The sequence below is a fragment of the Bison bison genome, unplaced genomic scaffold, assembly GCF_000754665.1.
Source record: "Bison bison bison isolate TAMUID 2011002044 unplaced genomic scaffold, Bison_UMD1.0 scf7180017864456, whole genome shotgun sequence".
NCBI lineage: Eukaryota > Metazoa > Chordata > Mammalia > Artiodactyla > Bovidae > Bison > Bison bison.
In genome coordinates this window covers 10,859,448-10,875,598 of record NW_011495018.1, presented here as the reverse complement: position 1 = coordinate 10,875,598, position 16,151 = coordinate 10,859,448, and the positions used below count along the sequence as shown (strand labels likewise).

General features: G+C 46.9%; 1 protein-coding gene across 1 annotated transcript in view; it reads left to right on the top strand.

Moving 5' to 3' along the window:
- PPAPDC1A (phosphatidic acid phosphatase type 2 domain containing 1A) overlaps positions 1-16,151 on the top strand; it is a 150,673-nt gene that overhangs the window by 66,035 nt on the left and 68,487 nt on the right. Inside the window, exons 5-8 of the mRNA XM_010859581.1 lie at positions 1,133-1,241; positions 9,079-9,169; positions 13,895-13,958; positions 15,911-16,035. Of these exons, the coding sequence (XP_010857883.1) occupies positions 1,133-1,241; positions 9,079-9,169; positions 13,895-13,958; positions 15,911-16,035 (389 nt within the window). The remainder of the gene's footprint in view (positions 1-1,132; positions 1,242-9,078; positions 9,170-13,894; positions 13,959-15,910; positions 16,036-16,151) is intronic.

The following is a 16,151-nucleotide window of genomic DNA, read 5'->3' as shown; positions in this document are numbered from 1 at the left end:
TGCTGACCTCCAACTCCCATCCCCCAACTCCCCTCCTCCTCATCTTGGCAATGGTACCCCATTTCCTGAAAGCCCAAGCCGGAGCCCTTGGAATCAGCTCTGCCAGTCACCCCTGCCCCTGCCTGTGTGTGTTCTTCCATTTTCTGCCCTGCCTTTTGCTTCTCTCTGCCGGCATCTCTTGTTGGGACAGCTGCCCTCACCTCCTCACTGTCTCTGCTTCCCTCCTCTGTTCTGCTCCAATGCCCGTCTTCACCACTGTTCATTTCATTCCATGCTTTTCTGCCAAATTCCTCCTTGGTTCAAAAGCCAGATTCCTCAGTCTGGCACACAAGCCCTGACTCACCCAGACACATCTGAAGCCACTCTGAACTGGATTCACCAGTTGGAGAACTGGGCTGGAGAGCTGGGAGGGGGCTCAAGGGCTGAAAGCTGGCTAAACTGTTGTTCTTCCCCACAGGTTTTCTCTTGGTGGTGATTCTTTTCATCCACCTGGGTGTTGCGGGTTCCCAGGGTGAGAGAGGAGTCGGGAGGCGGAGGCTTAGAGCTTTCTGGTTCTTTGACAGCAGTCCCCCATCCCCCTCCCGCTTCCTTCATTCTTTCCTCTCCTCTGCTGTCTCTCGTGTCCCAGCCTTCTCCTTTCTGGAAGCTTCTTTCTCTCGCTCTGCCCCCTGGTGGTGGTGATGGTGGAGGGGCGCTATCTGGAGTAACGTAGAGGAGGAACTCCGTGGGTTCTTTTCTCTGGTCCTGCCCGCTGCTCCATCACCTTTCCTCCAACTCAAGTCCATTTTGTCCCCAGAGATGGCTGCTGGCCTGGCCTTGCCCCAGTCTGAGCCACCATTCTGGACTTCAACTCCCAGTTCCCTTTGGATCCCCGAGTTCTTAGGGTCTTTGTGTGTCCGCCTCTCAGCTCTTCTCTTATGCCCGCCGTTGGTCCTTGCAGGCTGGAGGTGAAAAAAGACCCTACAGTCCTGGTGATTCTTCCATCTTTCCCCCATTGGAGCTGCCTGAGAACCATCAGCTGGGCAGCCTGTCCTTCCCTCCCCAGGGACCAGTTCGTCCACTCTGAGCTCTTGCGTAAGCCGCCTCCTCCCTGGTGCTCAGCCCTCATGCCTCTTTCTTTGTTTTGTTTCAGTTTTACAGAGTTTTTGGATCCCTTCCAGAGAGTCATCCAGCCAGAAGAGATCTGGCTCTATAAGAATCCTCTGGTGCAGTCAGACAACATCCCCACCCGCCTCATGTTTGTAAGTACCGGTGATTTCATGGTTGATGGGACCACTCCCCCGAGTGTGAGCCACATGGGTTTTCACTTCTGTTTTTCCACCCCATGCTGATGACGGCAAGCAGCCTGAAGAACAGAGGCAAGTGGCCCGACAAATTAAAATTCAATTCCGGATCAGGAGGGTTCGCTGCTTGGTCATGTGAGAAGCAATTGCCTGAGGCTTTGGAAAAGAAGGGCCATGCTTACTTGAGCTAAACCTGAACTCTTTGCAAATACTTAGAGTAGAATAAGATGAGCAACTAGTGAACAGAGTTGTCTGTTCCATCTTCTTTTAAAGCAGACCTTGATTTAGCCATCCTCAGACACCATTAAGCTGCTCTGTTAACCGCTTTTCTGGGTTTGGCTGGTCAGTTAACCGGTGATGAGACCACTGTGTATGACTCAACTCTGGATAGTGTCTCTGATCCTAGGATAAATGGGCTAACACCCAAATAATTGGTGGGTATATTGGGACTATTTTTACCTCTTCATTCTGCTCCATGTTGATTACAACCTTTTACACTTTCCCTACTATGGGTTTTCCTGGTGGCTCGGGTGGTAAAGAATCCACCTGCAAAGCACAAGCCCCGGGTTTGATCCCTGGGTCGAGAAGATCCCCTGAAGAAGGGAATGGCAACTCCAGTACTCTTGCCTGCAGAATCCTATGGACAGAGGAGCCTGGCGGGCTATAGCTCATGGCGTTGTATAGAGTGGAACACGACTGAGTGGCTAACATTATTATGTGCTGGTCACTTGCTGAAAGCTTAGGGAGGATTTTCTCATTTAGACTTACCTTGATTGAGGGTGGGAGGAGAAGGGGATGACAGAGGATGAGATGGCTGGATGGCATCACCGACTCAATGGACATGAGTTTGAGTAAACTCCTGGAGTTGGTGATGGACAGGGAGGCCTGGCGTGCTGCAGTCCATGCGGTTACAAAGAGTCAGACATGATTGAGCGACTGAACTGAAATGTTTCCCAGTGAGGAAGATGTCATTATTGTCTGAATTTTGCAGTTGCAGACCTGCATCCCAGAGAGATGAGAGAGCTTGCCCCAAACCACACAAGCTAGAGAGTGGGATAGCCCAGATTTGCACCCAAGCAGCCAGATCTGAGCCCTGCTGTCAGCCAGGAGGTTGCCCTGCAGTCTGGAGCTGAGTGTTCAGGACTCCTTGCTAAGGCTCACCAGCTCCTGGAGAATTGTTTTAAGGCCTTTCTGTGGCAGAGGAAATATTGAAGCTTCGTCTTGTTATAGAACAAGAATGTAGCTTTTGGATGTAGCTTGAAGTTTTTGCCCATTGACCGGCCATCACATGTCCTGTCTCTGGGAACTCAGGTGTGTGTTCCAGAGCTTTTATAGAGCACACGAGGGATATTTTTGCACTTTGAAAGAAATCCCTCTGATTTGGGGAGGAAATCTTGTTCATCAGTGACTGGAAAGATCACCAATGTTTATTTCAAAGATGATTGGAAAGATCTTTATGTCTGCAGACATCCCCAAATGTCCAGAACACTACATGAGCATCAGTCTTATTTTTATTGCTTTTTCATAATTACCTTCCTGCTGGAAAATAAACCAGATTTTTGTGAGTATCAGGGAAATTGAATAACGTAGGGTTCTTGTGAGTTGGGCATTGCCTTACATCTGTGTAGTAAAATCAGATTTTTTTTCCATTTCTGTTCCAACTCACATCTTCCATAAATCCTAGAAATAAAGCAACTAGCATGTGCATCACTAGTTTACTCCATAGTTTTAGTAGGAGGAGCTTCTGTTTATCACTTATCCCCATTTTCAAAGATTTCACATTTTGTGTGCTGTAAAACCCAATTTGGAGATGACTGCTCATATGGGATGTTGTGATGAGTCTGTGGCTGTGTCCTAGATTTATGAACAATGGATTGTTTTGAAGTCTAGATACAAATGCCACAAATATCCTGGCTGCAGACACAAATAGGATGGAGCACATTTGCATGTTGGCAGTGGAGGAAAGAAGACAGTAAAGGAGTTATTCAGTGCTGGGATTCTCAGAGAATAGAAGCGGATTCAGCCACAAACACTGATTCATACCCTCTAATCTCCTAATGAAATAAGTTCAACCTTTTGTTTTGTTAATAGTTGTTGATGAATTTCATTCACTTGGTCGGAAGATTTAGTGCGGCTCCATAATAACATAAGGAAAGCAGTAGATACATTTAGAATATGTGCAACGCAAGATGAAAAATGCTTTGTCACCACATAAATTAGATTTGTTCTCCTGGGTTTTATTGAGAGTTTAATGCAAGATATCATTTGTCTGCTTTTGATCTCTACAAACCTTATGGTGTTTCTAAAAGAATGTATAAGAGAACATATTTTCAATGTTTTTTAAAAATCGCTTGGCTTCCTTAGAAAGCTCCAGTTTCATTATTTAACACATAAATAATCCTGGGGTCTCCTCTATTTTTGTTTAGAATGTTTTACTCTAAAGGCAAACTTGCTAACTTTCTAATAACCAAAGTGTTTTTAAAAGGCAGCTGCTGTGAATCCAGGTTTCTTTGCGAAATCAGTGTTTCTGGAGTTATGCTTATTTGTGTGCATGTCTGTTTTAAAAGAGCTACTTGGTCAAATGTTACAAAAATATTATCAGAAGGTTAGGGAACTAAGTAAGGAGTAAATGGTAACGACATCACCTGGAAGCCCTGCCTGGCATTTTCTCTGTCTTTGGCACCATTAGCTAAGGTGAATGTATCTGTCAACATGAAACTTGGGTGTGGTTGGACCGTGAGATTCCAAGAGCTTGTTTCCCTGGATGCCCCTGGGCTTCTGTGGACCAGAGAGGAAGGCTGAGAACTCTCTTCTCACATACTGGGACTTGACTTTAACATTTGCTGGATATTCCCAGGCTATCAGCTGCTTCCTTATTCAGAAGAGGCCATGCTTCCTTTCTGAACATGTGGAATGTATCAGCGCATCTTTGAAAGCCTGCTTTTTGGTGTAGAAAGACTACTCGGTATTCGTTATTGCTTTTCAGTTTTCTCTCTGTTGTTGCCTGTAGTGTCTTTGTCCAGAGAACACTTCCAGGGTGAGGAAAGCCACAGGAATTGCAGGTGATGTGAAGTCAAATAAGACTTGACCCCTGAGGGCTCGTGGGGGCAGTGGTACCCTGAAGCAAAGAGGAATCTGAGAAAGAGTGGAGGAGAGGCTCAGGTGCACTTTTAGGGACGTTCATCCCCATCCTCACCATTGTCCTCCTCCTTCTCATCACCGTGGTAGTCACGACAGCAGCTAGCATCTCTTGAATATAGTAACCGTGCTCAATCACTTTACAACTAGCATCTCAGTGAATTCTCTCAGAATCCTTTGAGGTTGGCTCTTTTGTGATCCCATCATTTCAATGGAGAAAATGAAACTGTCATGAGATTAAACAGCTTATCCCGGGTTTACAACCGTCAGTGGCTGGACCAGGGTCTGAACGCCGCCGATCAGAGTGCAGACACTCTTGGAGCCGTTCAGCCGTGCTGCCTCCTTGGAGGTGGAAGGGAGGTGGACAGGTGGTGAGTGCAGCCTGTCACACACAGAAGAGCAGGTGTCAAGGAGCAGACACAGTGGAGCCAGGCTCTGGGGGCCCCATGAATGGGAGTTTGCTTGGAGTACTGCATGGTGAAGGGGGCAGCGGGAGGCAGGGGTACAGGCAGAGTATGGACTACTTCAAGTTAGTTAATTATTACTTAGTTCAACAGAAAGTTATGAAGCACTTTCCTAGAGCCACGCACGGTGTGTAGTAGAGGTGCAGAGCTGAGTAGGTATGGTTTCTAGTCTAGTGGGAACAGAGACCTGAACACAAGTCAGACCATTCAACATCACAGAAAAACCCCCGAAGGACAGGCAAGACTCAGGGAACTGAGGGAAGAGGAGGTGTTTCCCAAATTCTTAACTTAAAAATAGTAGCGTATTACTGGTACTGTGTTGATTTAATAACAGGAGCTTCTATTCTGTGATAGGATGCTTCTAAGGAAGACAAAAATAAAATCAGTTTGCGGGGAGGAGGGAAGGAAAAGAGACCAAGCTGGCTCGTGGTAGTTGAGTTTTTAGATATTTTGACAAGCCTTCGCTCCCAGCTCAGTGACAGGCCGTGATTGTTTGCCCACCACAGGGCCCTTCCCAGGTGGCCGTGTGTCTTGAGTTGTTAGAAGCGCCGTGCAATGCACACGCCTTCCTGTTGGATGCCCATGGTTTTGTCTGACAAGCTCTTCTGTGGCTAAAACATCCGAACACCAGGTGCCCGGGCTTCAACCCCCTTGGTGGCTAAAAGTTCTTGGCCACTCATGCCCTTCCCTGGAGACAAGCCTTGTGTCTGGTGTCATGCCTGGTGGATTCCCAGAAGCATCCTGGCAACACAGTGCCTTATATCAGCACCCAGGGGTCACCCATTGTCTGGACTGGGGACGGACGGCATGTCCTGTGTTGCTTTCATTGGTGGTTGCACAAGGTATGGCCCTTGTGTTCTCCAGTTCCCACTCCTGGTTGGAGCCACGGGGCTCCCACATGGCGCCCCATCTCCTGTTTGGTCAGAACAGTCCAGCTCAGGGTCATCCCCAGCAGGCAGCCTCTGGAACCTTGGAGGGGAAGTCTTCCCAAATCATATTTTCTCTGGGGTTCCAAATCTGTCTAACCTTAGACTATGCCTTCTGGGATTGTCTTATATTAATAGCAGGCTTCTCTGGTGGCTCAGATGGTAAAGTGTCTGCCTGCAATGTGGGAGACCCGGGTTCAATCCCTGGGTCGGGAAGATCCCCTGGAGAAATAAGTGGCTACCCACTCCCATACCCTTGCCTGGAAAATCCCATGGATGGAGGAGCCTGGTAGGCTACAGGTCATGGGGTCACAGAGTCAGACACGACTGAACGACTTCACTTTCCTTTCCTTTTATGTTAATAGCATATATGTGCTAAGATACTTAGTTGCTCAGTCTTATCTGACTCTTTGAGACCCCGGGGACTCATGCCCACCAGGCTAATCTGTCCATGGAATTCTCCAGGCAAAAATACTGGAATGGGTAGCCATTCCTTTCTCCATGGAATCTTCCTGACCCAGCGATTGAACCTAGATCTCCTGCACTGCAGGCAGATTCTTTACCATCTGAGCCACCAGAGAAGCCACCAAAAGCATGCACATATACGTGTGTGTGTGTTTCTGCATATGTTGTTGTTGTTCAATTGCCCAGTCATGTCCAACTCTTTGCGATCCCATGGACCACAGCACGCCATGGCCTCCCTGTCCCTCACATCTCCCAGAGTTTTCCAAGTTCATGTCCATTGCTTCGGTGATGCCATCCAGCCACCTCATCGTCTGACACCCTCTTCTCCTTCTGGTCTTAATCTTTCCAGCATCAGGTGACCAAAATACTGGAGTTTCAGCTTCAGCATCAGTCCTTCCAGCAAGTATTCAGGGTTGATTTCCCTTAAGATTGACTGGTTTGATTTCCTTGCTGTCCAAGGGACTCTCAGAAGTCTTCTCCAGCACCACAGTTCGAACGCATTAATTCTTTGGCATTCTACCTTCTTTATGGTCCAACTCTCACAACGGTGCATGATCACTGGGAAGACCATAGCCTTGACTATGTGAACCTTTGTCGGCAGAGTAATGTCTGCTTTTCAACACACTGTCTAGGTTTGTCATAGCTTTCCTGCCAAGAAGCAAACTTCTTCTAATTTCCTGAATGCAGTCACCATCCACAGTGATTTTAGAGCCCAAGCAGAGGAAAGCTATCATTACTTCCACTAGAATGGAGAATCCTCATGGATAAAGGAGCCTGGAGGGCTACAGTCCATGGGGTCACAAAGGGTCAGACACGACTGAGCAGCTAAGCACAGCACACAGCACATCTTCAGTTCACTATTGTTCTCATATTTATGGTTTGACTGTTTGTGGGGTTGCTGCAGTACTGTTCACTGTTCAGTGAGCTGCTCTCTCCTCTTTGAGGGCAGTGGCTGGTCTGTAGTGCCCAAAGTGAGAGGAAACCAAAAGCCCAGGACTTCTTTGACCTTAAGCTTAACTTTAGACTTAGGTAAGATGGCGCTTCAGCCAGCACTCTCTAAACATGGAATGTGTGAATCAGAACTGATGAAGTGCTTCTCAGTCATCAGAGTCATTTGAGGTGCTTGTTACACAATGTGGATTCCAGACCTGTCCTAGAAGAGGGTCTGAGGAGCCTTGTAACAAATGCTGCAGGTGAAGAGACCCCCAGGCACTGGTGTAGACTCATAGACTTGCTGGAACTCTTCCCTCACAAGTGAGTGTTGCCTTTTTCAGTCACCCTGGGTGAATCCTCTGCTTCTCTGCTCCAGTTCTGAATCTCCTTTTGTGCAGCTGTCCTAAAACCTGGGCCACACTCTTCTGAACACCCTCCATGGCGACAGGACTTACTGATGTTAAGTTGTTCAGGGCCATGGCCAATAAGGAGGCTCATCAAGCTGGTTTCTACCGTTTGTGGTCAGAAAGGAACCAGCCTGTAAGGAGAAGGGTTTTCTCCTGTCTCATGAACTGTCTGTGAATATTGCTCCTGAAGAGGAGTTCCCAAGATGCTCTGAGCTCTCGCGGTCTGGTTCTTGCATGTCTAGGACATCTCCAATTATTTTTATAGACTGTGTGCATTTAGAGGAATTCTGGTGTTTTTTTTAACAAAGGAAAGTATCGTCCAGCCATGCCTTAGTCCTGTTAGAAAGCCTCCTTTCCAAAAAGCAACATTGATTAGCACCCAGGTGGAGACTTCCCAAATTGTGAACACTGTTGGTTAACAGTTACCATCTCCCATGCCCACGCCTCCCACCATCGTCTGTGAGCCCACCTGTAGACTTGTGAGATAGTTAATCCCTTTTGATTGCTATCCTGAGATGTTATAATCATAAGGATGTAACAAATATTGTATGCCAAAAAGTTCGTTCAGGTTTTGGTAAGACAGAATGAAACCCCCAAATGAATGAGCTTTTTGGCCAATCCAATACCTTTTTTTTTGATCATTGGAATGTTAGGGGGGAAAAGTACTAATTATAGAATGCTGAGTAAACACTAGATATGGGAGGCAGAAAACCTGGCCTCTGAATCCCATCTTGTTACTTCCCAGCCGTGTCCTTGGGCACATCACATAGTCCCCAAGCCTGGCAAAGATTGTCACAATTTTAAGAGAGGATTTAAGAGACCCCAGTACTGGATGGTGCCCAAACATGGCTCCTGCCTCGTAGAAGGTTCAGTGATAAGAGTTGTTTGCATCTGAATCCCAACAGCTTGATTTGTTAAGTGCATACTGTACTCCTGAGTGCTTTGGTCTAGCAGAGGAAAGGGGATGGAAGAAGAGAAGAGGAGAGACTTCATGTGAAGGGACTAACCTCTGCTTTGCAGCGGAAATGAGTATTCAACCAAAGAATACCAAAGGGGATTGAATCAATAGACTCCAAGCAAATCCCACGTGTTCCCATGTGGCCAGAGCGCTGGGGATGGGAGGCCAAGGGTTCTTCCATCCCTCCACAGGGGAGGATGGGAGGAGGGTTACTACCAAAGATGTCACTGTAATTATAGACTCTTCTTTTCTGTTTAAAAAGCCACCACTTTAAACGTGACTCACAGCAATTACAAATCAATTATAACCCATAATCAGACCTCTGATTTTTCAAGTCTGTGGAATCTCTCAGTATAGATATAAATCCTTCTTAGTATGAGGTCAAGAGTTCAGTGAGATCATTCAACTAGTGAATCCAAAGGAAGCTAACTGGAACTAATTATCAATCTGTTCTCTGATAGCAAACTACTGCCTTCATAAGGGATTATTTGTTATTTCTTCCAGGCAATTTCTTTCCTCACACCTCTGGCTGTTATTTGTGTGGTGAAAATTATCCGGCGGACAGACAAGACTGAAATTAAGGAAGCCTTCCTAGGTAGAGTATTCCCAGTTCCTGCTTTAGGGGATGGGGCTGAACTTGATTAGATTACCAGATTTCTAAAATCTCAGTTGCACTCAACTGATTTTTCTCTTGGTCAAATTAAGCTTGGTAGACACAAGACAAGGTAAACGTTTAGCCCTTTTAAAGAGCCAGTGCTTGGTAAGTAGCTCATCTGTGGGCCAGCCCATCGCCGCTGTCCCTTGTGCTGAAAATGCGTTTCGGGCTCCTCTCCAGAGCTCTGTGCTTCCTAAGCAAACTGGAAGGACAGCTCTTGGCTATAAGGCAAAGTGAATCTGAAGCTTTGTCACCGCTGACTGTCCAACCCCACATTTGTGGCTAATAGGCCCCCATTTGGGGCAATTCAGACATCAACCACAGACTCCTGGACCAGTCACCATTGACTGGAAGCAAAAATGTGGAAAAGCAGATGTAAAATTTAATATCAGTTGGAAACAAGCTCCATAACCCATCACCACTGTGGGGACACTTTGGCAGTTAATCAGTTGTTATTATGTAAAGAATGCTACCATCTTTGCCATTGAGTATGACATGATGCTTATAAATTCTCCCTAAGCTGAGCCATATCTGCGTGTGACAGGAGTTTGATAATTTTAGGGTTAAATCCATTTTTTTTTCTGATCTGCATATTAATCAAAAGACAAAGTAAACGACAGCATGAAGAAAAAGCAGAACTGTTTGGCTTGTTTAGCAAAATAACTCCCCGGAAGCCAGGGTTTTAGCTTTTTGGTCATCAGGAAAACTGGATTGGGTTTCTTTTCTGACATGACGTCTTGACGTTATCCAAACCCTCACACATGCTGTGTTGTTGGTGTGTTGTGTAGGCTCACCGTTCAGTAAGGTAGTAAATCTGGAATATGAGATTCTTCACTGAAGATGGTGTTTGTCAATTACTGGACTTTGAGAAAATGAAAAACATAGCAAACTAGGGTCTTCCCTGTTCTTTGTAAGGGAAGGAGGGTGGGGTGAGTTCTAGGGTGTGCAGAGCAGTGGAAGGACTGGGACCGTTTCTGACATAGCCAGGCTTTGGTTAGGCTCTGTGTAGTTGAAAAGAACAGAATTCCTCTCAAATTGGATTGAATAAATTAGAGGTTTGGTTATAGGACTATAACAAGCAATCTTACAGAACTTCAAGAATCAGAGGGAAACCCTCATGGGGATGGAATAGGGATCCAGGCCAAGAGGGGTGGAGGCGCCCTGTCAGTTTATGCCCCCTCTTCTCTGTGATGCGTCCTTCCTCTCCTCTCATTCCCTGCCTCAGTCTCCTGTGAAGACGTTGTCCCTGCTGCCTGCATCTTGGTCTGTGTGAGGCTTGGGCTTGCAGTGGCGGGTGCCCCTGCCCCACGCCTGCGTGACTGCTCAGCTCCAGTGCCACCTCCCAGTGTCACTGCGTCTTGTGGTCCAGACTTCCCAGGCGGAGACTCTGGACTTGACTCAAATCTCAAGCCTGGATGTAAAAGTCCCGAGTCTCTGGCCAGCCTGTGGATGCTCTGCTTGAAGACAGGTGTGTTCCCCAGGCTGCTCACCTGAGGTTTGAGGCTCTGGTCATCACATGGTCTCTGTCTCTTCAGCTGAGGTGATGGAAAAGTCAGGTTTTCCAGGAAGGGTGTAGGTGCCCTCCCTCTTGAGGCTCAAGCAGCTGTGTCAGCATTTGGACAGATACCACTGTGGTTCCCAAATGTCCCATTGGGAGCCCCTCTCAGCTGACCTGGAAATCTTTTTGCCTCACTTGTTATTCTAGCTGCTCCCCTGACACTGAGTCCCGAGATGTATGGCTGTGGGTAGGAACTGTCTTTCATGGTTTCAGTTATAATTTACTGGCTGCTTTTGGAGCTGGGAGATTGTTATGGCCTTGAGGAGCTTACAGTTACTTTCTCTAGACCTTTTCATTCTCAGCTAAATCTCCCTTAGGATGACACTTCAAAATTGTACACCATACCTGGCCTGTTAACAGAGAAGGTGGAGTTAATTGGATATTCTGTTTGCCTAAATAAATGAGAGGCTGCCTTGTAAAAATGATGAAGAACCTCCCTTTGTACACAATTAAAAAAAAAAAGTTGCCACTTTTAGGAAGTCTTGGAAGGGGCTGGAGGGAATGATCTTTCAAAACCAAGGACAGAAAGCTAGGTGTAGCTTTTTCTCCATTATCTGGAATTCAGGACTTTCTCAGTGAGGGTGGTTTGGTCTGAGGTCCCTTCTTTACCCAGACGTCTTCAGCAGACCTGGACCCTAAGAACGCCCCTGAGATGCCTGTCCACAGCAGCCCACTCTGTGCATCTGTTCGTGTGCAAGTAAGGCTCGCCGCACCCAGGGATTTGGCTGCAGAACGGCCAAGTTGGTGTTAATAGAAACCCCGTTTTTGAAGGACTGCAATGTTGAATTCCCAACAACAACAAAAGTGACAGCAACAAAAGCCCTCTAATCCTCTGGGGTTGCTTGTAAGCAGGAGTGCCCTCAATACAGGCCACTTGCAGGCCAACTCACATGACACATTGATTTGCATTTCTTTATTAGAACACAGTCTGGCTTGTCTTTCTGACTCTCCTCTCAACCCCGCAGTGCCGTGGGATGCTGTTGATGCACCCCTTATGAGCCAGATGCCTTGGGTCCTTGTTAATCGACAAGCCAGCCCCCCATGGTTGGGGTCATTCATTTTCTGCTCGTCCAGCCTTTCATGCCTCTACTCTCAGCCCAGCCTTCCCTGTGGTATCAGTGAGAGGTCCCCTGTCTGGGTCCCCTGGAGGTTATGCTATGCAGAAGAACGTAATAATTGGTTTACTTTACTTCCAGAAGGCTGTGACGCTTTCCACCCAGATCCTCGCTCTCTTCTGTCTCCTTCAGGCTTTTGGATCAGAGAGGGAAGCTGCCAGCTATTGGTGCTTCCATCACAGCCACACCTTTTCTAGCTCAGCCACTTGAAGCTTTTCAGAGAATTGCTCTGCGCTATAGTAAACCCAGCCAGGGCAGAGGCTGGGGACGTGTATGGTGTTCTGGATTGATGTCATGGTCTCTGAATTTCCCCAAGGGCACTGGGAGGTCAGCTGGTGATGCTTGTTCCTGAAGACCTTTTCTGTGCAGAGGCCTTGCCAGGACCAGGAGGAGAAGGAGTTCAGCCCCGCTGGGAAAACACAGCAGTGAGCCTGTGCTGGGCCAGCCCTACCAAGAAAAGACCCCTGTCATCTCAGGGCAATCTCACAGTCTGTTAATTGTCATGGCTTTGGGAGAATCCTGCAGCAATGATGGCCCAGGGAATTCTCCCTCCTCTCTGCAAAGGAAACCTCTCAGCAGTGCTCCAAGCTTGTGAGAGAGAAGGGAAGCCAGCATTTTAGGAAGGAAGGATCTGTGCGTGCAGAGTGTAATCAGCAGATCTCTCCAAGTTCCTCCATGCTTGCCTCCAGGTTACACCGCGTTGCATGCTGGGTGTTTTAATGGTGGTCTGGTGCTGCTGACTCATGCCCCACTCTGCACCCAGGGGGCCCATCCCTCCTTTCCAGCTACTGTAATGTGGCCCATCCTCCGCTCTGGGGACTAGTTTCCCTTTGACAGAGGTGCTCATTTGAACTGGTCCCTCCCATTCTCTCTGCTTCCCCGTGACTTGATACAAGCAGGTGGGTTTTTGTCTCTATCTCAGTGGCCTGTGCCCTGGGTGACTGTGCTGACTGTTCACAGTCCTTTCATTTGTAGAATAACACATTTGTCTCCCCATGATCATGAACTGCTCCAGGCAGCTCCTTCCCGAAAGTGGCCCTCCACCGCTGTTTCCTTACATAAGTCTCAGCTAGTATTGAACAGTTAATACTTGCCAAAGGGAAATGGTAACTCACATGCTTTATTATTCGACAAAGCAACAGAACAGGACATCGATAAGTTTTTATTGCTTATGCAAAGCATTTGACCTTCCATCACATTGACTTGCCTTTTGTGTAGTCTTGATAAACACAAGAGAGAGATGCAGGGGCCTTGCAGGGAAAACTCCATGACTCATTTCACCTGCATCCTTTGGACAATCTGTGCTTCATCCAGCAAAGTCCTTCCAAGCTGCTTAGAGAAATTCCCCAGGCTGTCTATTTGTGAAGAATGTCATCTAGAAGTGCCTACTGGTTTAGGTGGCAGAAAGAACCACCTGGGCAAACCTTTTCAAACACCAGTAATGAGGTATTGAAACACTTCACCTTCTTAGAAGTAGTGATTTGTTTGATAACAAGTGGACAGCTGTCAGCAGGGGACAAGTCAACAAGGAGGTGATGCCTGAGTGGGCACGCCAGTATGCAAAGGGATTCCTGCAGCTGCTCTGATTAGAATTATGTCTGAGAAGGTTGCCAGAAGGAAATAAAATGTTATGTTTCTTGCTACCAGTAAAAGAAACTCTACATGCTGTAGTATTAAATCTGTTCTATCAGGTCAGAACATGATACATGGGCTTCTCTATGATACTGAAAATTTCAGTCTAGGAGGAGAGATAAATTTCATGTCCTAGGGGCTTGGAATTTTATGAACTTTCAGTCTCCAAAGTCCAGTTCTAATTATGTTTTACTCTAGCCACTCAAATTTCCCTCCTTTTTAAAAAGCATTGGTTCATATTTCTATGGTCATAAATTAAATAGTGTGATGGAAAAGTAATGATGATAATGATGGTATTGATGATAATTTTGATTTGAGAGCCAGCTGGTTATTTTTCTGTTTGTTGGTTTTGTTTTGTAGCCGTGTCCTTGGCTCTTGCTTTGAATGGAGTCTGCACAAACACTATTAAATTGATAGTGGGAAGGTAAGTTCCAAAAAGAAACAAGCAGTGACTTAGTTTCAAGGTCAGCCGTGTAGAAATCTTGGCCACAGGAAACTGGATGGGACAGATTGGAGCTCATCTGGTTTTCCTTAAATTGTTGTCCTTCTGGGGTTTCTGTCCTCAACTCAGATCTTTCCACTCCTTTGAATGATAAACTCACTACTTCAGTAAGCATGACATCAATAGTAAAGAAGTATCTAATGACTATACTTTCTTGGGGACCAAGGTCAAGAAAGCCATTTCCAGCCCACTGGTATTCCAGGGCCTCACCAGATACCCACTCACTTATCAGTTTTGGCATCCAAAAAATAGATAATCTTGCTTATTTATCATTGTCTCTGGGATAAGCAATATGGATTAGTATTTGAGCTGTGACTCATGACACATTTCTCTTACCCTCCTGGGAGATGATTTCTATTTTCTGTTTATCTTGCCTTCTCCCCCAAATGCTCTGGAAATGAGCTAGTCTCTGTAGAGAAAAACAGTCAAAAGATCTGAGTTCGAGACCTGACTTAGGCCCTGACTAGCTGTTGGCCTTGGACAGGTTGGTTTCCCTCTTGGAACCTCAGTATTTAGCAATCAGGTACTTGGTGTGCAGTCCTGGTCAGGCAACGAGGGGGCAGAAGATGGATATAGATTGGTCAGCAAGTGGCCTTGGGCTGCATTGTCCTTCCAACTTTCTGTGCTTAGAGTTGCTGAGGGCCCAATGAAATGCTGATTCCCAGGTCCTCTCTGAGGCTCTGGTTCAGTAGGTGAATAGCCACACTTAAAGACACACATAGGGGAGAAACAGCACACCAACAGTTCTGATAGATTATTGATAATTGATATGTTATAGATACTGATAGATTGTTCTTGGGCCCAGATCTCAGAGCTGGAGGACCAGTGAGCCCTTAGAGTTCACAGTGAGAACCATATGAACTGTAACCCAGTGTGTGCAGAAAAGGGGGGCTGTGTTTATAGTATTAGAAAAACCTTGTCCATGGCAGACATCTGGCAGAGTTAGTTGAATTCATGTGAAGAATTCACCATCACTCATCACAGTGAGAATCCACACTTGAGTGAAGTGGACACGTGGGGTGTGGTGTGTAGGTGCAGGAATCCAATTGCCAGGGTTCAGAGCTTGTCTTTGCCACTTACTGGTTGTGTGTGACCCTGGGCAGGAGTGTGATCTTTCTAAGCTTTCATTTTCACACGTGTGAAATGAAGGAAGTTCCAGGACCTGCCCCAGGGTTGTCATAAAAATCATACAGTGTGACCCATGGGTGGTACTTAGTGCTGGGTCTGGTATGCAGTTAAGTACTGAGTACATGTTAGCCGTGATTATGGCAGTTGACTTGGCCTCGGGACCAGCTTGTCCCCTACTTCCTTCCCCCACAACCTGGACCAAGAGCTGGGCTGGTGACTGTGTGCCAAAGCTCAGAACTGAGTTTTCAGGTCTTCTCAGTGAAACCTGCTCTTTAAGGAAGTGTAGGCAGTTGGCCATCAGATTCAAGATACAGGGCCATGAGGAGCCTGGAGGCTTGGATCCTGGTAGCAGCCTCCGAGCAGTGGAGCCATAGATGGAGCTGTGGCTCCATCTTTATTTCACCACCGCCATGCTCAGGTGGCTCCCGGAAGTCATCTCTCTTGACCCTCAGTACCTCACTTTTGGGTAGGTATTGATATCCCTCTTTTACAGATGTGGAGACTGAGGGTGGCTATGTGACTACCTAAGTCATAAAACTAGTAAGTGGCAGAGTGGGAGTTCCAGCCCAGATCTTTCTGACCCTGAAGCCTGAGCTTTGCCTAAGCCCACGGTGTCTTCCGGTGGGGGCTGCGGTGTTGATGGCAGAAGAAGGAACTGGGGCAGCAGCAGGGGTCGGCGGGGTCAGCTGGGGTTTGTTTGTGATGGCAGCGTTTTATATTGAAACTGTCCATGGTGTCTTTTGTAGACCTCGCCCCGATTTCTTTTACCGCTGCTTTCCAGATGGAGTGATGAACTCGGAAATGCACTGCACCGGTGACCCCGACCTGGTGTCCGAGGGCCGCAAAAGCTTCCCCAGCATCCATTCCTCCTGTAAGTTCCCTGCTTGGGAGACTCTGATTCCTAGGTCATGTCTCCTGATCACTCTTTTTGGGAATTTATGTAAAGGGAAAAGTATTGATACTTGAATGTCACGTGTAGTTCACTTT